The 25,721-nt window shown below is 35.9% G+C and overlaps 1 protein-coding gene and 1 pseudogene across 1 annotated transcript; one reads left to right on the top strand and one right to left on the bottom strand.

The window, feature by feature from the left end:
- Positions 1-2,992: 2,992 nt before the first annotated feature.
- On the bottom strand, positions 2,993-10,090 carry LOC107794834 (protein EMBRYONIC FLOWER 1-like; annotated as a pseudogene).
- A 5,207-nt stretch (positions 10,091-15,297) lies between these two features.
- LOC142173304 (zinc finger BED domain-containing protein RICESLEEPER 2-like) lies at positions 15,298-21,026 on the top strand. Its single transcript, XM_075238642.1, has 7 exons — positions 15,298-15,482; positions 19,158-19,457; positions 19,557-19,686; positions 19,804-19,984; positions 20,140-20,536; positions 20,840-20,870; positions 20,985-21,026. Exons 1-7 carry the CDS (start codon positions 15,298-15,300, stop codon positions 21,024-21,026), a joined length of 1,266 nt encoding a protein of 421 aa, XP_075094743.1.
- Positions 21,027-25,721: the final 4,695 nt, after the last annotated feature.

The raw sequence follows: 25,721 nt of genomic DNA, 5'->3' as shown, positions 1-25,721 counted from the left end.
CCTCAAGATAGAATAATAATATCATGAAAAACACACGATTAACTAGCTCCGGATAATACTTATATTTAGTTCTTCCAAAGTCTTATACTATTAGGTTATATTTAAAACCTAATTATAAGTAGTCATATATAGTAAGCGTGGACCATATAAATTATTTACATTGTTCCACTTAACCACATATAGCCAGTGGCGGAGCCACATGCGCCAAATACCTTTTCGTCGGAAAATTATACTGTATAGCTCGATAATTTTTTTTTTAAATATGTATATATACTATATAATGACACCCTTTGACTACTTGGTGAGTTTGTTTCTTTATATTTTAACTCTCTTTAATGAAAATTCTGGCTCCACTACTGCATATAGCTTTCCAACAAAGAAGTATAGACTTTTTCTCTCGATAACATGAATCTATTTTAGTTTCTTATGCGGAGTATGAGATAAAATAACTGACATATTATAACCCAAAATTAAAGTAGTTTCTTTAATTTTTCACCTGGTGTTAGATATTTATATTGGGATCCTAACGAATTTGAATTCGTCGTGAGCGTTCCCTACCAAGATTTTTTTATTCTCAGACTTGAATCCGACACATTTTGTTACAACTGAAAAGATTTTATTCATCTCACCAAAATCCTTGGTAGTAGTTAAATAATAGTAGTACTTTTTTTCTATTTATTTTTAAATTATAGTAGTAATACTTTGGTTAAAAATTGGAATTATTGATAGGGAAGAATGTACGTGAGTTGCTTTATTCGTGACACACTTACCGCGTATCGTACGTTTGCCCTAACTTGAGGTTGTCCTTTAACCAACACAACGTTTAAACAAAAAGCTAAATTAATTTGCGGGACTCGCACATGAGCGCGCGTATCCGTACGCACTTGCATGCTGCACACGCGCATAGAATGAGCGTCGTCGATGTTCCCATACGTTGAGCTGTCAACACTAAAGTCTAAAACTCTGAAATTTCACTATTTCCAGTTTGACCCTTAAGAAATACTACTTTATTTTTTTATTTAACTAATTAGTATTCGGAATTTTTATATTCAATCAATTTCTAAATTAGCATTGTGTAAAAAGAAAGCACTCCCACTAGATATTTCTCGAATTTGTAAGACTTAGAACTCGAATTAGGAGGAATAGAAACAGAAGCCTACGATTTGAAGTTTATCCCTTCGAATTTTAAATTAATAATTTTTATATATTTAATCAATTTATTCAGACAAATATGTAGTTTTGACTAAAGCTAATAGATTCGATCGGACCCGTAGCTTTTACTCACCCTCCACCCCGAGTAGAGAGATTTCATCAATCTCATCATATTCATTAATGGTGTTGTTTTGATGTTATTAGTTTTTTAAATAATAATATATAGAAGAATAATACTCCCTCCGATCCATAATAAGTGATCATTTTACTTTTTTATTTTTGTCCAAAATAAGTGTTCATTTACATAATCAAGAAGGAATTAATTTTTTGTTCCAACATTTGCCCTTATTTACATATTCTAATGTGTAAATGTAATAATTAATTAAGGTTAATTTAATGAATACATCTTTTTTCCTCTAGGAGTTCGTATTTCCTTAATGAGTGTGCCAAGCCAAAGGTAAAGCGATCAATTAATGTGGACGGGAGGCGGTATTAAAGTAGTAGTAATTGAGAAGTTAGTTTAACAATAAGAATATCATACCATAATTTATTATTCAAATAATTTAATGAGTTTAAATTCTCTAAATTTACAAAATTTTATGAAAATGGAATGACATTAAAACACGACATGATTCTACTAGAATTAATCAAATATTCAGAGCACTGTTTTAAACAAGAAAAGGGCTCTTTGGAAATTACAATCTAGATCTCTTTAATCTTACGCTAGATTCGCGCATCCCTAAATCTGGATTTTATATGATTCAAAGAAGCAAATAAATGTGTTGTGATCAAGTCTAGTATACATAAAATTATACTGTAGTTATTAAAATACCCAGGTAAGTTTTCTTTCATTAAAAAGAATTATCTCAAAGAAAGTTGAGAAATTTCTAATACATCTATATATATTAGGGAAATTTACGCTTTTCGTCCCTGGTATAGATATATAGCCGCCATAATAAGAAGCAAGCGAAGCAATCAGAAGTTCTCGCTTCTCGCCCTTGAATTATTATTTTTTGATTTGGTCGTTATGTATCTTGTTAAGCACATTTAATCTTCAATTAATTAAAATGTGAACTTTCATATCCTTCTGATATGAAATCTTCACAAATTAACGAATCATTAACTATTAAATTGATTAAATACCCATGTGGTATGTTAATTTGTGGCGTTACTCTATGTCAGTTTGATGGTAATATAATTCTAATAAAAAATCTAAATGTGACTTATGTTCTATGTAAAGGACCAAAAACACATATTTTACTAAATTCAAGGTAATATATGTACACAAGGACCAAAATTAGAATTTACTAATAATCGAGGGATCAAAAGTGAAATTATCCCTATATAATATTTACCTTTGAATGTTTGTTATTCTAATTAACAAGAAAATTTAAGAGACCACCATCAAAGTGTTTCAATTGAGTTAATTACAAGGAACAAATGTTCCTAGAAATAAGCCTCCGCATTAGCATTACTTTGAAATTGTAAGTGTATGGCTGCGAAATTGACGTAACTGGTAAAGTTGTTGCCATGTGACCAGGAAGTCACGGGTTCGAGTCATGAAAATAGCTTCTTGCAGAAATGAAGGGTAAGACTGCATACAATAGACCTTTGTGGTCCGGCTCTTTCCCGGACTCTGCGCATAGCGGGAGCTTAGTGCACCGGACTTCCCTTTTTATGGCCAACCATATTTTCCACTTAAGAATTTTGAAGGAAAAAACATCCAAGAGTATCCAATTGCATATTATAAAAGCTACAAGCTTGTAACCATCATCTCTAGAGCTTAAAACTCACACTAGATAGAGTCCGCTATAAGAAAATTAAAAGAGACAACAGAATATATACCAGAAAATAGAAGGTACCATCTCATATTGTCTCTGTTCAACATGCTTGGGACATACAAAAGATACACATTTTAAGCTTATTTATTTTGACAACAGAAGCGCAACAACACACAAGTTATCTAGAATTCACCATGCCTGCAAGCTGGATCAAGATCCGGAATCAAGAACTCCGGTTTCTTGAATCAGTTCAAGTTTGTGTCCAGAGTATAACTCTATTCAAAGTTTCTGAACATTTTGATACATTTCTTATTATCATAAAGAGTATTTTACCCTGAAAACTTTAGCTGCTTTAGTAAATTAAAGTATATGCTGGGAAACCAACCAGCATTAACCATGCCCTATGAATCTCACGAACCATAAGAAAAGCTGATATACCCGAGCATAATTAGGAGGTGTGCTTTCAGCAGAATTGAGTCTCCACAGCAAACAAAGATAGGTAATTGGTGGCATTCACAATGCACGGCCTAATGATGGTAGTCTCCCTTCTTTTTCCTTTGTAATTCTCCGCTGCTTTCGCTTCTTCCCAATTTTTGGATCCTTTACACTCCTGGTGAAGGGGTTCCCTTCTTCTGGAACACTAAATTCAGCAGGGTTACGGTTAAGGCTGCAAACGTTACTTCCGTTGACTGGCAATATAGCTCTGGCATTACAGTTGCCCTCCAGGTCAAAGAATTTTGAAGCATTATGATCCTGCAGCGGAAGCACCCGAGAACTTGATGTGCCAAGAATTCTGTTTTGCTCATCCTTCTCAGGATAAGAATGTCGAGTCATGCTTAGCAGTCCATTTGAAGACACAAATCTCTCCGGTTTGCTTCCACCACATCGAGAAGGTGCATGAGATTTTCTTGATTTCTCTTGTCCTCGAGACTTGAAAGATATTTGATCTGTAAACTAAGCTTATTAGAGTTTGTTTCATTTACACACGGAATGCCGATGAACCAATTAATGTACAGGAAGTGAAGATGAAATATTCTAAAAAGGAAAAGAAAGATTATCTTGAGCTCTAACCTGCAAAATGACCACCAGGGTGTACCCCGGTAGACTCCTTAAACTGATGATGTGATAAATATGACCCGTTGAGAATACTCTGCTTACCATCCATATGAAACCTCGGGTGATAACTGCACGGAGAAAAAGGTTTCTCTCGGAGCTTGTTTGCATCCAGATTGAAAGGAGGAGTAGATGGCGGCATCCTTCGGTCCATAAGGCTGAGTAACTGCATAGCCGGGATTGTCTCATTATTATAAGGATCTAAAGACCCCATACTTTTCACGTTCAAATCCACATATAAATCATGATTCGGGTAAACGAAGATGAGGCTCATTCTGCATTCTCACATCACCACTCTTTATGTCGCTGATAGTCCTCCCTTTCTGGATCATTTTGTCATTTGGCTGACCAATGGATTTCTGTGCAAGTCCATGTCCTAACGGCGTGTTCTGCACAGTTGAAAACCATAGAGGGTTTGCTTCTTCACCACACTGAAAACCGGATCTGATATGCATGGCATGCATATCAGAACCGTGCCCTCCACTAGATAATTCTTGTTGAGTTTGTGGAAAAGTACCAAACAGTTTGACCGGCATTCTTTCAACCTGGGCCATCCCGAGGTGGTTCCTCTTAACATGAGAGAATTGGAGGGTGCTTCCTCTGCTTGCTCCAACATCATTGTTTGTTTTCGCATTAGCTGGATGGAAACTAATTACACCAGGACGTGACCATGTCACTGCTTCACTCTCACGTATCTCAGTATGCGGCCTTGCAATACCATCAGTTCTTTCCATCATGCATTTGGTTTTGGTCTCAGTAAGACCCCTCTCGTACTGGTTCTTTGCCATTAGCTCCACAATTTCCATTGGTATATCATCTGACAACCCTCGTTCTAAAGCCTTCTCAGAATGTTGATTTCTTTGATGCTTAATTACATCTGAACGCTCTAGAAATTCGTTAAGATTTTCTTTGTTATGCCGACGAGGCATTTCCTGCAAAGGCAAATCCCTGTGACTTCTCTGACTACAAGAAGTTACCTTAAAGTTTGTGCTAATAAGTTGCATTGACTTACTCTACAAATTTCATGAAACACCACAAAAATAGAACAATAAGCCGCACTTATAGAGTAGTATTAAGCATAACCATACCGGTAAACATAATGATATCTTCTTTTTGATATTGTCTCTTGATATCCAGACAGGATATTCAGCTAGTCACTTCAGTAACTTCAGTAGCTTAAGAACATAAAAAGAAATTAAAAGAAAAGCGAGACGTGGCTGTCTAAAGTGAACACCATTTCTTCTTACCTTTTTGACGTTTGATGTTCTTTCATCAAATTGGCAATCTTCTAAGATATCAAGAACAAGTTTTCGAGACAGAAGCCTGTAAACCTCCCTCATTCCCATTTGGCAGATAAAAATAGTCAATCTGATATGTAAGAGAGAAGGACATAGACTTTCCTTTTTTTTCTTTTGCTTAATAAAAGACTTAATCTTGCTACAATATGGATTTCAAGTCTATTTAAGACATCGTTGCTAGTTTATTATCAATATTTTTGCTTTTCCATCATATAAATCTGAATAAAGTAGCATTGACTTTGAAGGCAATGGCAAATTTCTCTGCAGGCAGTCACATGTAAAGAAAAACTATACTCGAGAAAGCTTTACTTTATAGCCTGAGCAACCAAAGAAAAGCAATGTTTCCATTTGATATAGATCCTCAGAAATAATGGAGGGAGGGGGAGAAAACTAAATCATCGCAAACAAAAGGGAAGCTCAAGTAAAACACAGAAATAAACCAGTACCATTATATCGGGAACATGAAGGTTCCCCTTCTGAAGGAGAATTGGAGAGCTTTGAATCTCTTGCCACATTGATGATGTCTGGGAAATTCCCTGGTTGAGGTCATATATCACTCCTTTCCTTGAAGATTGACCTGATTTAGGCACATTTGACTGTTCGACAAGAGTATTATCTTTCCCTCGAGGATCGCTACTCTTATTTCCCTTATGCAGAATGAATGGCCAGTTTGTCATATTTCTGCTTTGGGTAATATCATTCTCAGCATGTTTGTCAGAATATCTGAAGCTGTTCAAAGACAGGTCTAGCCTTACTTTGTCAGATAATTCATGCGTTGGCTGAGAGGTCACCATTTCCATATCAGTTGTCACAGGCACGAGATTTTTCCTCCTGGTTGAACTTTCCCCCGGGAAATTATTGTCTGGATGCATAAGAGTTGACGGAACACATCCAACTTCAGGAAACTTATTACTGTTCCAACACAAATCAGAGTCTCTGTCTGTTCCTACCAATGACTGATAACTACTCCTTAAATGAGGTTCAAATTTCCCATCCCTTTGCGTAGAATGAATGAAGCTATTCACAGCACCATATCCCTTTGAACCACAATCTTCCATGGTTGTATCCTGCCAGGGCATTTCAGGAGAATATCCACCGACAGGTCGAAGCTGCTTGTTTTTCTTTTTATTTATACCGTTTCTATGCTTAATTCGCAGATTTTTGGTGCCACTCGGTATACCTTCTCCGTCAGATTCCTTCTCATCTGAACGTGAACCATCAATTTCATGAAAGGACCTGACCCGTTTAGCCACGTTACATTGTATGCTCATCTCCGACAGATTGCTGTCATCTTCTTGAGACAACTTCCTCTTCTTCTGAAAGGATCCCTTATCCTTAGGAGCACCAACTGTATCTAGCTCAGAAGGCACAGAGGGCGTCGTACTCGATGAATTACGCTCTGCTTTGGCATGCCTAGTCTCCAAATTGACTTGTCCACCCAATATATCAGTCAACAGACGCACCTTTCGAGTTTTTCGACGCGGTAGATCGTTTGGAATATGATTGTGCAAATCACACTGTCCTTTTTCAGCCAAAATTATGTCACTTCTTGAAGATGTTTCATCATAATCTCTCAATTCAAGGGAAGGTAGCCTACTTAGTTTTATCTTGCTAGTTTGAAGAGCTTTACCGTTGCTACCTGGTACATCAGATCCCTTGAAAGCCATTGAGGCTTTGCTCTGTCCATCATTTGGAGAATCCATTTCTGTTTCTGGACTAATATCAGCACTTACATCATCCGCACTTATGTGGAGATTTCTATGAGAAACAATTTTACCCGCTGACAGGGTTGAGTCAGAGATTGCAACTCGTATGCTGTTGTTTGAGAGATTAGCAGCTGTTTTGGAAACCAAAAGAGCTCTGGTTAATTTAAAATTGACAATCAATTAACACATATCCAAAAAATAATGCTATAGAATTACCTGGACTCTTTGTATCTATTTCTTGACTTGAGTGTTCTTTAGATATTGCTACCTCAATAGTTGGATATCCCGTCATATTTCTAACATTTCCTGAACCAGTTCTGTTGCCTGAAAAGCAATAAGGATTATAAACACATAGGTAGAAATTATTATCATCCTAAATGAATAAAATACCCAAAATATGTAAATGAATTATTAAAGAATATACCAGTTGTGACAGCTTTGTCTTCAACTACAGTGCACCTTCCTTTGTTCGGTTTATAAAAGAAGTCATAGTCACTACTGGTATTGGGAGAATTATCAATAATAGCTTTGTTTCTGCCACTTTTTCGTGAAGTTAACTCATGCTTTGTCTTTGGCAATACATTTGCCATAGCACTAGTAGAAGCCATGTTTGCAGAGATCAATCTACTTCTGCAGCTTGAAGAAAGGATCCCACTCTCTTCTCCTGCACTTTCTGTACCAATCTCGTGAATGCAATTTTTGCATCGCCACCACCTAAATTTGGGAACATCTAGAGGACGAAGCTGCTCCTCAGAAATAGTACTGCAGTCACTGGTTGATGCAAAAGGTGAACAAATTTTCCTGTCCCTTTTTCTCATCTCAGCAACATATCCACTGTATTCAGCATAAGAAATGTAGTCAAGAAGATATCCACCGAAAGAGATCAGACTATAGAAGTCGTACTATAAGCCACAGAGAACATAGGAGTTGGCTAAAAAGACGTGGCAGCATAAACTCACTGAAAGACAATATCCCAAGTGATTGTTTGGTTTTACTCAATCCTGAACTTGTGAAAGCGGATGAAAAAGTTCAACATACAATACAGTTAATGTGATATGTGCCACTGCACGATTCATCCAACTTTAAATTTGGAACATATTAGTAAAACCAGATATAGATCTTCACAAAACTTTCCACACTATCCGATGTGTACGAGTACACATTTATCAACCATGGATAGTAAGGTTATTTCATGAGCTTTTCCGTCACTTTTCTATGCAAAAGGAAGAAAAGGGAACTCACATGAATCCCGAGTATAGCAGTGTTCTTTTTTATTGAACCAATATCTGCTATCAGACGCTTTGTCTATTTGTCTATACCATAAGGGAGTATCCATAAGATGACCATCAATATGCAAGACAAAAGAATCGGCTTGTAAATCAAGTCAACAACGAAGATAGCATAACGGAAAGGTGAAACAGAAACTTAAATAAGAAAACATAACAAGACAAACTGTACAGATTAGAGACTCACCGTATTGAAAAATGTTGGCAGTTCCCTTCCACTTTCTTCGGCATAGGAATATCAAGGTCTATAGATATTGATTCAATTTGTATGACCGATCCCAAAGATTTCGACACAGAAGTATTGATATCACTTGCTTGAGAAGTTTCTTCCACTGCTATGATACTTTTCTCCATGTAAAAGGGAGAACAACTAAAAGCCTAAAAAAAGAAAAAATCAGGTCAGATACTCAAAGAGAAAGTACTTCAAACAGCTATGATTATTCAGAAGAAGATATTTATCAGGTAGACAAAATGTATTTTGCCTTTTGCATCTGCAGTACTACTGAAATACATATGGGCCTTTATGTGTTTGCGTACACTTCAAAGATTGGAACTTTATCATCAAATCATGCTTAAGGTACTTAATTAAGGAGCATACATGCAACAGCTCAAGCCAGATACCAGAAAATTTTAGTTCATAAAAAACCAAAAGGCAGTGCCAGATAATAATAGTAAGAGTTTATCAGGTCACCAAAAGATAAACTATACGTCACTCGATAAAAAAGAAGAAGTAGCAATGGAAAATAAAGTAAGTTACCTACTACCACTACTACCACAGGTTAAAATACACCAATAGTATAAACATTAAGTTAAATTGTAGCATAATTACCATGTCGAATATCCATGACATGACTCCTTTTAGGGAATAACACACTGCAATTTCTTTTTTGATAATGAAAAGAAGAAGGAAACAAAACACACTGCAATTTCTAATTGAACACATGCTAGAAACCCTAATCTAAAGGAAAGCAAAATTCAATCTTTTCCCATCAACAATTTTAAAATCAACATGCATTATAAGAATACATATAACAAGGTCAATTATTTATGGTCATTCTAGGGTTTGTGCAAAATGCTGACTTCACTCCCCAGATATAGACTTAATTACAAAGCTAAAAGGAGAGAACTAATTTATATTAGTTCCCACAATTCACATAAAATTATACATATACCTAACAAATTAATCATGCTTAAAAATCAAAATCAAAATTAGGGTTTTGCTAGTACCCAATTATCTCGATAAGCTAAGCATAAACCTAAAAGCAAATCGAAAGCTACAACCTTAATAAGCACGGTAAAAGAAGACGAGGAAAATAAACCAACCAACCAAATAAATAAAAAGGAAAAAAAGAAAGAAAGAAAGAAATACTTAAAACGTACGGGAGTCATTTGATGTCCAAAGAATCAGCTAAAAATCGGGTTAAAAAACAAAGACCATATAGCAAATCACCTTACATAAAATACCCAATAATCAGAAACTAAATATTTTTTTAAAAAACTTACCTTTTTCCTAAATCGAAAGCTCAGATCAGAAAAACCCAGAATATTTTTTTCCCACGGCTGATAATAAAGCGACTATCTTTGTAAATAAGAAACTGAAATGAAGCCAATTGTACAATTTTCTTGAAGTGATTTGTAGAAAAATGAGAAGAATTGGGAGTGCGAAATGAAAGCGAAACCCTTTTTAGGTTTATTTTGCTTTGAGATGAAGCTGTAGAGAGAGAATAGGAAAGAGGAGTGAGTGTTGAGGTTTTTTAAAGTTTTTAACTTTTTATCAATCTGATTCTTGAGATTTGCATTGTGTACAGACAGAGGAGAGTGAAAGAGACTGACCAATTGGAATGTGACAACTATGCTACATTTTTGAAACCCTAGTAAAAAATGAGTCTGACGCGTGTGTTATACGCGCCGGGAGTGAAGGTAGGGTTACTGCGTGGGTATCCTTGTCTGAGGACAGATGCCACGCACTTAGGGGTGATATGAGTGATCCGTGTTGACGCGGCCACGTTGGCGCGTGGTTACGAACCCTAATGTTTTTTCTTTATTTTTGGGGAGGTGGGGGGTAAAAAAGGGGGCAGGGGTAAAGAGGGTGGATAACCCTAATCTTGAATAGAGGGGAACAACTTGTTGAAAACGTAAGGCACAAAATAGAACCTGTAAGTTGTGGGACCCAATACAAAATGTAAAATAAAAATAAAAAACATTTGATTAGGGTTTTGGTTTTGGATAATTTCCTTAATTTTCTCTCAACTTTAAGTTAATATACCGACAACATAAAATATTTTTTTATATTATTATGCTTATCAAAAGATATTTATAGATAAGTTTTTATAAAATATTAAATTTGTAATTTTAAAATAAGATAGACCGTATGCTATAACAGGTAAAAATAACATGATATGTAAAAAATTTAATGTATATAATTCATAGTAGCTTTTATTCTTTTTATGACATTCTTATCCCGTATTTTTCGTGAATATATTCTGTTTTGACCATGTTTGTTTTGTGCATGCAACAGATTTGCCTCTAAAAATGTGATGCGTGCACCATACTAAACATCAAGGAAGAACAAAACTTCGTGTAATTAACAACGATTAAGATTTTTAAATTTAGTTTGTATTTTGTCAATAAACAGTATAATTTTTTTAATACTGTGAGTAATTGACTTATGGCTATAGAATACTATCCATGTCATGCTTGATATATATTAACTATAAATTCAAGTACAACCAGTTAAGTTTTATTAAAATATATATAAAAGAATATTGTGTCAGTATAGAATATATAAAACAGTTACTCTACCCTATGTCGAGCAAGGGTTTGCTTCCTTTCCCTAGCAGGGCCAGAATTGACTTACATCCGTTCTCTGACTCGTTTTTTTTTTTTTGCTCCATTCCCGAGCTCCTCGATCAATAGTTCCGGGTTATACAAGGTAGCCAACTAATTATATAAACCAACAAATAGATTATTGAAATATCGATAGGTAGATCATAACACATCTAAAAAGTGATGTTTAATAAAAGGGTATAGACTTTCAAATTGTAAAATATCATTCATGTAACATAGCGAATGTAATTACAAGGTTTATATTAATTAACTGCCACCTTGACTTACTTCTTTTTGGTAGTAACTAAACCTATAACTATAAATTTATCTAATTCGTTATAGATTCTCTATAATAATAATTGCTATTTGGGATTGAAACATAGTTATTGTTATTTTTTGTTTGTTATAGATCGTCTATGATAATATGTCTTTTAGATAATTACTTAAGTTTCCAAATTAGATAAGTGGCCATTTTTTCACGAAAAAGAATCAGATTCTAAACTATTCATTCATTTTAGTAAAGGTGAGGGAGTTCATCATTAACTATTCTTATAGCCTTATATTCTTATAGCCTTATCTGTATATGTATATAGGGACGGGTCTAGAATTTTAATTTTATGGATTTAGGATTCGGGTTTCAACCACTAAAGTATTTATCACAGTATTTGAGTTATGGTTTCGTAATTCAATATTTTCAGCAATTCTAGCGGGTCTTATAGAGATAAATTCTGATCTAGAATAAAAATTATGAATTCAAATGAACCCACGCATATACTACTAGGTCCGCCCTTGTAGACCGTACGTACATGCTCTTTCTTTTTATTTGAAGAAACATTTTGTCTTGCAATAATTCTTACAATAAGTGCAAAAGAATATGAATACTAGGAAACATATAATTTTGATATTTTTTATTATTCTTACCATCCATTTTATTTACCTTCTCACTAGGTCCCAATAAATCATAAATGATTCTTACGGTACTCTTCTGTACAAGAAAGCTAAACGAATGATTTTTCTAAATAATTATGCTCAACAACAAAAGTACTTTGTCCTATGTATTACCACGAAAAGCCAATGATGTGACAGAAAACTAATAATACTATATATTAGTATTCTTTTTCTTTCACTTTTGCATATGTTGCATGGAATAGTAAGTATTTATCTATTTTTAAATAGATTTCGAGTTTGAGTTTTGGGTATAGAATTTACTATTATGAAATGATATTTTAGCCCGTAAAATTTTCCCGCATCAATCCGAATTTAATACTAAACAACGAGAAACAAAAAGAAAGCAATTAATTGTCTATAATGCATGACTTTCACTTCTAAATTATTCTATATCAAACCAAATTCTTTTAAGAAAAAAATAAGATGGTTAGAATCTTTTGCAGTTATAAAGTTAAACAAAAAAAATGAGGAAAAGAACATATGTGTTAGAACATATTAAACCCATTCTCTTTCTTCAAAAAGTAAGATAACCCTTGAACAAACTTCTTAATTATAAGATCCGATAAGTTCTTGAAATGTAATTTTTTAAAAATCTGTTGCAAATATGTCATACTAAAAAAATTATTGTAAATATATCTTATTCCGAGTTCTCTCTATCGTGCACGAGGGAAATAGATCTACAAGCGAACATGCCCATTAACTTGCACATGATCATAGACTAATTTTGGAAAAAATCAAAAATAATAGGCAACTGAATATTTCCACTTATGCAGTCCAAGTTTCGACCATCTAAGATGTATTGTTTTCTACCTAAAATTTTCAAACTTTTCCAAAATACGTCTCCATTCAAGTTATTTGAATACCCAAAAACCTACCAATAAACGTGTACCGTTTTCTTCTTCGTCTGTATTCTTTTTTATAATAATAGAGAAGTTTCAAAGGGTCGGTTATGTAAGCTTAGCGAATCTAAGATTAATCTACAGATTCTACTAAGTATTTGCAAGCGAAATCAATCGAGCTTTGAGAGAGATAACATTGGATAGAGAGAGAAGTATCTGTAATTGAAAGAGGTTATATACTAGTACACTAGGACGACCCGAATCGTCTAAAATTTTGCCGGCTCATCAAAATCGACCTAAGGAACAATAGTCACCGCTTTGCCATGACCGTTCCTCATTTTTTTTTTTTTTGCGTTATAGGGCCATAAAACTAGAATTCTATCCGATTCCCATATTTTCATGTGCTATAGTCCACGCCATTTGCATGCATCCGGGCGCCCATACTTGAATCGGCTAAAAATATTTTGGACCATAAAAAATGACCTAAGGAACAATAGTGACCGCTTCTCCATGATCGTTCATCGTTATTTTTGGTGTTTTAGGACCATAAAACTGGAATTCCGGCCGATTTCCAGATTTTAGTGTACTATAGACCACACTATCTGAGTGCATCGGGGCGACCGGACCCGAATCACCTAAAAGTTTTGCCGGCCCAAAACAAATGACCTAAGGAACAATAAGTCATCGCTTTGCCATGATCATTCCTCATTTTTGGCGTTTTAAGGTCATAAAACTAAAAATCGATTTGATTCCCAGATTTTTGTGTGTTATAGCCCACACTATGTGTATGTTGATGGTAGACTAGAAACCCGTATTTTGGTCATAGTTTGCACTCTAATTACTGTATTTTACTTGTGTTTGAGATTAAATGATAGTGAATTGCACTTATTATGTGTTTTATGCCTTACATGAAGTGATTTCGAGTTAAAAAGATAATTTTGAGTTAAATCGAATAATTTAGAGCTTTGAAGTATGAGCAAAAGCCCAAAGGATTAAAATTGGGATCGCATTTGGAGGTCGGGAGCCAAGTCTGGATGTCAGAAAGTGAAGAGAACAAATTACTCTGAAAAGCTAACACTGCCACGCCGCATGGGACGGGGCGACTGTGCAAATTGCTGTTGCCTGTCAGAAACTGCTCTCTGAACTTCCCCACTACAACACTGCATGGGGCAGCGCTAGGTGTGACACGCCTGACACGATTTTTAGAGGACTTTTGACCTTGGAAGCTTTTGGAGAGAATTGGAGGCTACAAGACACAAGAATTCATCATCTTTCAATCAATTCAATACAGGAGTTTGGATTGTAACGTTAGATTGAGGTTTTCTTACTCTTTAATTCTATTTGTGATGACTTCCTCCATGATTATTGATTAGTTTCCCTTACTGTTTGACGGATATGGTGTTTTGATTGATATTTGTGGATTTTAACTCTAGTTCTTTGGTTGAATTCGTTTATGGAGCTTTGAATTATTTGCAACTTTATTCACCAGTTTATTTGATCGAAAGAGGAATATTGTTGTAATTATCTTGCATTATTTTGTTTGATTTAATTAAGTTATTCTCTTAAATAATCGAAAAAGCTTATTGAATTGTTGATTAAATCAAGTTAGGAGAATATTCGAGAGACTTTTTCTTGAAGACTAATCTATTAACGCATGCTTGCATATTTTTACAATGCATATATTAGTTCACCTCGTAGAGTTAAGATTTAATCGAGAGAGGAGTCTTGACTACACGTTTAAACTAATCATCAAGTGAATTTTTGAGAATCATTAGAACATTAGAGTGAATTGAACTAGAATTGGATCCCAAATAGCTATCTTGCACCTATCCTGTCACGACCCTTATTTCTCTCATTGATATTTTGGTGTTGCTCAACTCTTGTCTTTCAGTGATCAATTGTTAATTATTTTCGTTTCATAGTTAATTTTAGTTATTAATCATCCCAACCAACGTGTTAATCATCCTGAATAGTGTTAAGCTAGAAATTACTTGAGCATTATTTAAACCCAATCCCTATGGAGATGATAATTAGAACTATACTATCTTTGGCTAGCGAGCATTAATTTTGTGTTATGTTTTGCGCTCGTCAAATTTTGATGTCATTGACGGGGAGTGGCAATCAATAGTGTTCAAATTAGTTTTTGGTGCTAATTCAGGAATCAATTTTTTTTCTTCATGTTTTTTCTCTTCCATGTGCAGGCAACAAGTTAAGTTATGTGTGTATGACTCGATCTTTTTCAAAAGAAGTGATCCCATACAATCTAGAGGTGGAAAAGTATATGCGACAGTTAAAAAGAGAAAGATCTCACCGGGAAATTCTTGGAGAAATCTTCAACCCAAGAGAACATGGCTAAAAACAGTAATGAGGTAGTTGATTTGGCTGCACGGGAAGCAGCCCAACAGGAAGTAGCCGCACACGCAGTTGCTGAGGAAGCTCTCAGAGCTGATAAAACGGTTGACAGGAATGGAGGACGAAAATTCAACCTGAACCGACCTCTAGTTGAAGATGAATTTGAAAATAACATGCCTAGGTGTGGACGATCACTGGGAGACTATGCCGGGCTAGTCTACAACCAAGGAGTATCTAGTGTGCGGCCTCCTATGATCGCAACCAATAATTTTAAGATCAAGTAAGGGTTACTTCAGGCTATTCAGAATAATTGTGTCTTCCGAGGCAAACCCAACGAAGATCCAAATACTCATTTGATGGATTTCGATGAGATTATGAATACCTTCCAGCACAACGGGGTATCAAAAGATGCTATATACTTAAGGACATTCTATTTTTCACTTAGGAAAGATGCTAAGCATTGGTTACGGAGTTTGCCGACTGGGTCAATTCAAACCTGGGAAGACATGACAAAGAAGTTCCTTCAAAAATATTTTTCAGCGGCAAAAATAGGGAAAATTCGAAGAGAGATCCATAACTTTGAGTAGAAAGATACAGAAACGATGTTTGAAGCACGAGAAAGATTTAAGAATATCGTGAGAAGATGTCAGCATCATGGAGTAGACTTGTGGATGCAACTCCAAGATTTCTGGGATGGGTTGATACCCTCTGGTAGGAGGACGCTAAACAACGCATTCGGGGTCCTCTTATGAAGAAAAATCTTAAGGAGATTGTTACAATTCTAAATAAATCATCTAAGATGCAAATCAATGGCCTGTAGATAATACCGAGAGAAGGAAAAAGGTTGTGGTACATCAAGTGGATTCTAACACATCAATGCAATCACAACTAGACATCATGGCCAGAGAGATAAGAAAGTTAACTTTTGCCAAAGTCCATAGCCAGCCATCTTCAGCCTGTGATTTCTGTGGAATGGGTCATCCAACGCATGAGCGTCAGGCCTCGACTACTGATGAAGTGGTAAATGTTGTGGGGAGCTTTGACAGAGACAACACCAAAGTGGCAATAATTTTAACTCTATGGGGCAGAGACACCTAGGTTTTTCTTGGAGTTCACCAGGTGGTAGTGCAAATGCATGGCAACAGAATAACTCCAGACCCCAAGGACAGGGAGATCGAGGTTTTCAAAATTAGCAGGGGCAGTAATATCAACCTCCAAAGTCTAGTCAATCTAGCATGGAAGATCTAATGAAGGCCTAGACAGATGAGAGGCTTGAAACTCATGGAACAACTATTCGAGAACAAGGTACAACTATGCGAGGATAGGGCATGACTATTCGGAACTTGGAAAGACAGGTGGGGAATCTTGTCAATCTATTGTCTGAGAGGGTTCCAGGTAGGGGTTTTCAAAACCGAATCGAAACCAAAAATTGAACCGCAAAAGTGGCTTAATGGCTTATTGGTATTAGATTATCAGTTTAATGGATGGGGATAACAACAACACCAACAACATACCTAGTAATATCCCATATCGTGGGGTCTGGAGAGGGTAGTGTGTATGCAGACTTTACACCTACCTTGTGAGGATAGAGAGTCTGTTTTCAATAGACCCTCGGCTTAGGAAAGCATAAGCACCAAATTAATAAAAATATAGACAAGAAAGGACAGTACCAAGAAGTCATATAAAAGCAGAATAAAAATAACCAGATAGTAAGGTGATCAACGATGAAAGAAAACAATGGTTAGTCATAAAAACCTACTACCAACAGAAAGCAAAACTGCGTGCCAATACTACTGTTATGAATACTCTAGACTACCTACTCTACTACCCTAATCCTCGACCTCCATACCTTCCTATCAAGGGTCATGTGCTCGGTCAGCTGAAGTTGCGCCATTTCTTGCCTAATCACCTCTCCCCACCTCTTCTTTGGCCTACCTCTATCTCTCTGTAGGCCATCCAATGTCAACCTCTCACACCTCCTCACCGGGGCGTCTGTGCTCCTCCTCCTCACATGACCAAACCACCTAAGTCGCGCTTCCTGCATCTTGTCCTCAATAGGGGCCACACCCACATTGTCGCAAGTAACCTCATTTCTGATCCTATCTAACCTGGTGTGCCTGCACATCCATCTCAACATCCTCATCTCTGCTACCTTCATCTTCTGAATATGAGAGATCTTGACTGGCCAACACTCAGCCCCATACAACATCGTTGGTCTGACTACCACTATGTAGAACTTACCCTTAAGTTTCTGTGGCACCTTCTTGTCACACAAAACACCGAAAGTGAGTCTTCATTTCATCCATCCCGCCCCAATATGATGCGTGACATCTTCATCAATCTCCCCACCCCCCTGAATAATAGACCCAAGATACTTAAAACTCCCTCTCCTAGGGATTGAATTTTTTTTAATAACGGCTTATCGGTTTGGGGGCGGATTATTCATTTTTCTTAATGGATAATCCGTTAAGAATATATATATATATATAAAAAAATTTTTTATCCATATGTATATTAAATAATAAAAATTCCTTCCACACTTCCACTTCCAGTATTGGACCAGTATTACTCTATTAGACTTTAGAAATCCTAACATCTAAAATTCTTAATTTCCCTCAGAAGCCAGATCTCATAAGCAACAACAAGTCACAACCCAGCGGACTACCCTCTCGAGTCTCGCCTCTCCCTCTCGCCGACTCGCCATCTCGCATCTCCCTCTCGCCATAGCCGGAGCAGCAAATGGTAAGTTTCTTTTCTTGTTGATGTCTTCAGAATATTCGGATGCAAATAACATCTGCCTAGTATTCTAGGCAAATAACATTGGCAGGAGCTTAAGTATTATAGATCTGTTTCCAAGGATTGATTGCTGAATGGTTCACCTGATTCATAGACATATTGTAGCATGCCTTTATAGTGAAGATACCATCTAGTTGCCCTTTCCAAAAAAATCGGGTCCTCACTGTTGTTTACACCTTTAAAATCAGAGAGAATCTCAAAGTATTCAGCCATTTCACGGATCTCCAATCACTGAGATTTTTTCTGAAATTGACATTCCACATGTTACCTTCTCTACCTTGTGCTGTTTTGAGATCGATGTTTGACAATTTCTGTTTAAATATCCGTTAAGGAACTTGTTATTTTCATTCCTTTTCTTTTCTTGTTGTAGTGACTCATAACATGGCTGAAAATATACAAAGTGATAAGGTGACGGGTGAAAGTGGGGCTTCTAATTCAAATGCAATAAGTCAAGCTGAAACAACGAAGTCAAATATAACCAAAAAAGAAAAAAAAGTTCTGTTGTGTGGGATCATTTTACAGAAATTATTACTTCCGAAGGGAGTACAAAAGCAAAATGTGACTATTGCTTTGTTGAGTATTGTTTTAAGATACGTTGGTACTTCTTTCTCATATGTTTAAGTGTTCTAAACGCCCTACTATTGTTGATAAAAAAACAATAAAATTTAGGCTTTCAATCTGTTCCGAGGGCAGTCAGGGTGACGTAGTTGTTGTTACTTGGAAATTTGATCAAGAAGAAGGTGTTATGTCGTATGGTAATAGTTTATAAGCTTCCTTTCAGCTTTGTTGAGAAAGAAGATTTTAGAGACTTTATGAAAGTGGCGCAACCTTATTTTCAGATCCCTTCCCGTAGTACTGTAACTAGGGATTATTTTGATCTTTTCAATGAAGAAAATCAAAATTTGAAGAGGTCTTTTATAGAAACAAAACAAAGAGTATGTATTACCACGGATACCTGGACTTCTATATAAAGAATCAATTACATGTGTATCACTGCCCATTGGATTGATAGTGAATGGAATATGCATAAGAGAATAATTAATTTTTGTCCTATTGTTAGTCATAAAAGCAAAGATATGGCAAATGGTATTGGTATGTGCTTGCGTGAGTGGGGGATAAATAAGATCTTCACTGTCACATTTGATAATGCAAGCTCAAATGATGTGACAGTAAAAGAATTGTCTAAGCAATTAACAAAAATGGGAACTAATTTGATGAACGGTAATCACCTTCACGTGAGATGTATGGCTCACATCATGAATCTTGTGGTCCAGGATGGTTTAAAAGAATCTTCAGTGTCTATTGAACGTCTTAGGCATGCAGTGAGATATGTTAGGCAATCTCCTGCGAGGTTGAAGAGGTTTCAAGAATGTTTTGATGATAAAAAACTCAATTGTAAAAAAACTTTATGCTTGGATGTTCCAACTATGTGAAATTCCACCTACTCGATGTTGCGTAGGGATGTTGAATTGGAAAGTGTATTTTCACATTATGCTTCTAGTGAAATTGTCCTAAGACATTATCTTGAGCATTCTTATATTGAAATTGGAATTCCTACATGTGAATTTTTGAGTAGTGATTGGGAGAATGTAAAGCGAATTACAAAGTTTCTTGAAATCATCTATCTTCTTACTTTGGAAATATCTGGATCACGTTATGTTACATCGAATATTCATATTCTTGAAATTTGTGCGGTTGCTGTTTAGTTGAAGCAATTGATAACAAATGAAGATATAGTTTTAAGTGAAATGGCAAAGAAGATGAAAGAAAAGTTTGATAAGTATTGGGGTGATCCAGGGAAAATGAACAAGATAATTTTCATCTCATGTATTTTGGATCCACGTTACAAGCTCGAATCAGTTGGCTATGCACTTGTAAAGATGTTTGGTGAATATCTGGGGGGCAACTATACAAACAGAAGTGAAGAAGTACATGACTTCACTATTTAGTGAGTATGTAAAGTCCAACTCAAAAGGTGTCGTGCTTGCTTCATCTTCAGATTGTTCTTCATTGGACACTTCTACTTCCGGGCTTTCTGGCAGTCAAGAGCACCCAAAATACAGGACTTTTAGAATCACTCATAAAAGATATAAAAAAATATAAAAGTGGGAGTGGAGGTGTGGATACTAGAACAGAGTTAGATAAATATTTTGGTGAAGAAACTGAGGATGACACTAAAGAATTTGATGTTCTTCTCTGGTGGAAATTGAACTCAGCTAGATTTCCTGTTCTTGCGGAGATGGCTCGTGATATATTACATGTTTTAGTTTTAAGTGTGACATCTGAATGTGCGTTTAGTACGGGAGGACGTTTTCTTGATTCATTTAGGAGTTCATTAACTCCTAAATTGGTGCAAGCTCTAGTGTGTCTTCAAGATTGGCTTCGAAATGAAAAATTAAAACAACCTGTTAGGGTTGAGAAAGATCTTGATAAAATCGAGTAGCTTGAACAAGGTAATAATATTGTTACTATATTTGTTGTATATAAGTGTTGTGGATATGCTTATATTTATCGCACGACTCATTATTTTAATTTTTTTCTTCAGATTTAGCTAGCGATGGAAAAGAACCTTCCGTAATTAACGAGTAGTGTTAATAAATCTGGTAAGACTTCGAATTGTAATATATTATTAATAAATATGTTAGAATTTATTTCTTAGCACAAAAAAAGGCTTACCATACATGTTAGCAGTTTGTTTTATCTTGAATGTTATTAATAATGTAAATTGTTTTACCATTGCAGAGTGATTCCAAAGACTCGTATGCCAAGAAAGGTAATACTCAGAACTCATAATAAACTTTGTAGTTATGTTGTATTGAGTTCGTTTCATGTTTAAGCCATGCTAAAATGTCTATTGTAGTTACTGAATGTTTCTAAATTCTAACAGTTAACCGGTGGAACTAGTTGGAGGATCTATGGCGTTAGGTGACAAGGATCCTTGGGAGCCAATATTGCAAGTTGTTTGAACTTTGAAGTTGCAGAAATTGAAGAACTGTTAGGCGTTAGTTGTAGTTGTTGTATTTTGGATGTCTCCATTTGTTCTAGATTTTATGTCTAAATTTCTATTTTATCTCTAGTTGTATTCCAGACTCATTTTGACAGATGTAATTTTCATGTTAGGATGTGTTAACTGTTATATTAGTTGAAGCATTGTTGGATTTTTGCTGGTATTTACTAATTACTAGTACAATGCAACAATTATTCTTCCAAATTGAGTATTTGATTGTGTATATATATTGGAGAAGTAAGAAGAAGTGACAGAGAGAGGATGGGGTTTTCGGAGAATAGTAGAGGGTTAGTTCTAGCAATGGTATCAATCTTGTTCATTGGATCGAGTTTTACATTGAAGAAGAAAGGTCGCAAACGTGTTGTTGCTGCTAGAACTCGTGCAGGTCTGAAATGCTCTCTCTCTCTCTCTCTGTGTGTGTGTGTGTGTTAGATTTTTACTTTGGTTTATTACATAATTTACTAATTAAAAAGGCACAATCTAAACCGATACCCGCCCGATAATAGCTAAATCGATACCAATTCGACCGATATCTTATCTTGTGGCTAGCGGTTTAATACATTTAAACGCCGATAACCGATAAGGCGAACCATTAGGAGTAAATAACTGCTCGATCCGCCCGATAACTAGCCCTAGTTCTAGGAACTCTCCCTACTGATACTGAAAGAAATCCAAAAGAGATAATAAATGAAGTGTCTTTGAGGAGTGAGCACGTATTAGAGGATCCCAGGGCAAAGAAAAGAGGTGAGTTGATTGAAAGACAGGTAGAGATTGTGGAGGAGCAGAAAAGCAATATCCAAGAAGGTGAAGGGGTAGTAGATTATAGTCTGAAGAAGAAGGGGGAGGCTAGAGCTCAGAAAAAGAAGAAAGATGGGAATGCAATAAATGAGGTTACTGAGGAAAGCAAATACATACCTGCTCTACCTTTCTCTCAGAAGTAGAGATGAGAAAAGCTGAAAAACATAATTTGGGCGTTTCCTAGATGTGCTCAAGCAGGTGCATGCTAATCTATCATTCACAGAGGTGCTCTCTCAGATCCAGCTTATGCTAAGTTCTTGAAGTAGATATTGTCCAACAAGCTAAAAGTGGAAGAGACATCGGTTGGCAAGCTCACAGAGCATTGCAGTGTTATTCTGCAAAATAAGCTTCCTCAAAAGTGTGGAGATCTAGGGAGTTTTACTATACCTTGCTCTTTAGGAAGTACTAAATTTGAAAAATCTTTGTGTGATTCATGTGCTTCTGTTAATCTTATGACTTTGTCTATTTTCAGGAAATTAGAGAGAGAGATTGGAGAAATCAGGTTGATACTCGTGTCCTTGCAGCTGGCGGATCAAACCACAATCATACCTGAAGGAAAAGTGAAAGATGTGCTAGTTTGGGTGGATACATTTGTGTTTCGTGTGGACTTTATTATGGTGAAAATAGAAGAGAATAAGGAGGTCCCTCTGATTTTAGGTAGACCCTTCTTGGCTACTGGTAGAGCTATTCTGGACATTCAGGAAAGACAGCTTATGCTTAGAGTGGGGGAAGAAAGGGTGGTCTTCAAGATGGAAGGAGCGATGGGGGCCCTAAGAACGAGCTGGAGAGAGTAAGCATGATAAGTGTGGGGTGTACCCAAAGAAGTCAGAGAAAAAACTTTCAGCATGGATATGTGCACTAGGTCGGGCATGCAAAGGATATCCCGACTTTGATTCAGACCCCGACTAGATGAATCAGGAAAGTTTCTTTACCACTTTATTTTCATTGGTTTACAATTTAAAGTGTGAGATGGGGATGTAAATATGTACATTTGTGTTTGTTTTCTTGTGTTTTGTTTGGAAAGAAAATTGACTTTTTCCGACGATGGATTTCCTCGACTGTCTTCTTGAGGGATCAAAGTCGAAGAAAAAATATTATGCTTTTCTTAGGTAGTGTAACAATTATCCCTTGGTTTTTCTTTATGTTGTGGTTCTTTTTCAAGGGTTTTACTTAAATCGGGTGTAGTTAGTTTTTCTTTTGTTAGGAAATTTGAAGTCTTGTGCCATGGTATTATATGGAGATGACTTTTCTTGATTTTTTTGTGCCTTGAGAGTAGTGAGTGCCTTAGTTGTGAAACCTCGGCTCAGCTCTTGACACATGTATAAATGCCATAAAATATTTAATTTAGATGTTTCTTAACTACTTTGACTAGAGAGTCGAGATAAATCCGGTCCTAAGTAAGTTATGTGCCAACGTGTGTGTGAGATTTTGTTGATATTTTGTGCATGTCAGTTGATGTCTAGAACTTGCCATGTATGTTTGCAAAGCGAAATAGCAGTCTTGTTCAGTCTAGGAAGTGATATAGACATTTCTTTGTTAAACCAATTATATGTTTATGACCCGCCTAATTGTTGTGTATCTTAGTTAACTCCTTTGAGCATGTAATCCTACTTCTTTAGCAATCACATTACAAGCCTAGCCCCTTGGTTTGAACTGACCATCTGTTTGAACCTTTTCTCTCTCGTGAGCACTTGAAACTATTATGAGCTTGTTACGAGCTGAGTGGAGGTATGGTAGGCTTTTGAGCGGAGCTAAGAATAATGGAGAAATGTGCACTAGTTGAAAATTTGTGAGAGCCACATGTAAGGGATTGAAAAAAAAAAAAAGAAAAATCAATCAGAACTTTAAAAAAGAAAAAAAAAAGTTTGTGTATGTAGTAGAAAGAAAAAAATTGATTCCTTTCTAGTGGTAGTTCTCATCGTGTATGTTCTTAAAGAAATTGGGAATTTGAGGTTATTATGTTATGAAGGTTGGGGTATGGTTCAACACAAGTGTGGGGTTTTAAAATGTGAAATTGTATGTATTAACGTGCTCAGGGAGGTGTAGTGACTATATCCAAATGTATCATACCCGTCTCGCAACCTACATTACAACCAATTAAAGTCCTACTTGATCCTTGATTGAATGAGCTCAAATTAGTAGAGTACTACACTACGGGCAAGCCTATGGTACGTATTCTGTGGTGCATGAATTTTATTTCTGAGAGTGAGTTAATTCTTTCTATATTAAATTCCTATTTGTTATTGAATTTTATTGTGTGTGGAACTACTCTTTATCTTTGTTGTGAGGGCACATGATTTGCGAAAGAAAGGTAATGTATTTGGCCTCTGTTTTAGAGTAGGTGAGCAGGTTTTGGGTAAATACGTGGTGTTTTTGAGTCACGTTTTGAGGCTAGGATGTTATGATAGGGTGCATAGTCTACTTTAAATATTCTTGGCATGATGCGTTAGGAAAGTTATCTGATAAGAAGGTCGTCTATATGTAAAGTGCAGTTTGATTGCTCGAGGACGAGCAATGGTTTAAGTGTGGGGTGTTGATTATAGGCTAAAAACCGTATTTTAGTCATAGTTTGCACTTTAATTACTGCATTTTACTTGTGTTTGAGCTTAAATGATAGTGAATTGCATTTATTATGTGTTTTATGCCTTTTAGGAAGCGATTCCGAGTTAAAAGATAATCTGGAGCTAAATCGAACAATTTGGAGCTTTGAAATCTAAGTAAAAGCCCAAGGGATTAAATTAGGATCGCGTTTAGGGGTCGGGAGACAAGTTTGGATGGCAAAAAGTGAAGAAAACAAATTACTCTAAAAAACTAACACTGTCGCGTCGCATGGGGTGGCTCGGCTGTGTAAATTGCTGATGCCTGTCAGAAACTGCTCTCTGAACTTCCCACTACAACACCGTATGGGGCGACGCTAGGGGCGGTGCGCCTGTACAAATTTCTCAGAGTATTCTTCTGTTTCAGCTTGGAAAGGGTAGTTTCATCCGGGTCCGTTCCTACATGGTATAAATACACCAAAAACATAATTTTTAAAGGACTTTTGACCTTGGAAGCTTTTAGAGAGCATTGGAGGCTACAAGACACAAGATTTCATCATATTTCCATCAATTCAATATGAGAGTTTGGATTGTAAGGTTAGATTGATGTATTTTTACTCTTTAATTCTATTGGTGATGACTTCATCCATGATTATGGAGTAGTTTCCCTTGGGGTTTGACGAATATGGTGTTTTGATTTATATTTATAGATTTTAACTCTAGTTCTTTGCTTGAATTCGTTTATGGAGCTTTGAATTGTTTGCAACTTTATTCACCAGTTTATTTAATCAAAAAAGGAATATTGTGGTGATTATCTTGCATTATTTTGTTTGGTTTAATTCAATAATTCTCTTAAGTAAGCGAAAGAGCTTGTTGAATTATTGATTAAATCAAGTTAGGAGAAAATTCGAGAGACGTTTTCCTGATGACTAATCCATTAACGCATGATTGCACATTTTCATATTGATTATATTAGTTCACCTTGTAGAGTTAAGATTTAATCGAGAGAGGATTCTTGACTAAACATTTGAACTAATCATCGAGTGAATTCGTGAGAATCATTTGAACATTAGTGTGAATTGAACAAGAGTTAGATCCCAAATAGCTATCTTGCACATATCATGTCACGGCCCTTATTTCTCCCATCGATATTTCGGTATTGGCTCAACTCTTGTCTTTCAGTGATTAATTGTTAATTTTTTCGTTTCATAGTTAATTTTAGTTATTAATCATCCTAACCAACGGGTTAATCATCTTGAATAGCATTAAGCTATAAATTACT

Source organism: Nicotiana tabacum, chromosome 19, assembly GCF_000715075.1.
Source record: "Nicotiana tabacum cultivar K326 chromosome 19, ASM71507v2, whole genome shotgun sequence".
Lineage (NCBI taxonomy): Eukaryota > Viridiplantae > Streptophyta > Magnoliopsida > Solanales > Solanaceae > Nicotiana > Nicotiana tabacum.
The sequence above is the reverse complement of the archived record's forward strand: the minus strand, read 5'-3'. Positions and strand labels throughout refer to the sequence as shown.

Bases quoted from the DNA above. Each gene is read 5' to 3' on its own strand.
- LOC142173304 (XM_075238642.1), top strand. From the start codon at position 15,298: ATGGCTAAAAACAGTAATGAGGTAGTTGATTTGGCTGCACGGGAAGCA. The intron at 19,458-19,556 runs GTTTCAAGAATG...GATGTTGCGTAG, and splicing joins TCTCCTGCGAGGTTGAAGAG to GGATGTTGAATTGGAAAGTG. The intron at 20,537-20,839 runs GTAGCTTGAACA...TTACCATTGCAG, and splicing joins AAAGATCTTGATAAAATCGA to AGTGATTCCAAAGACTCGTA.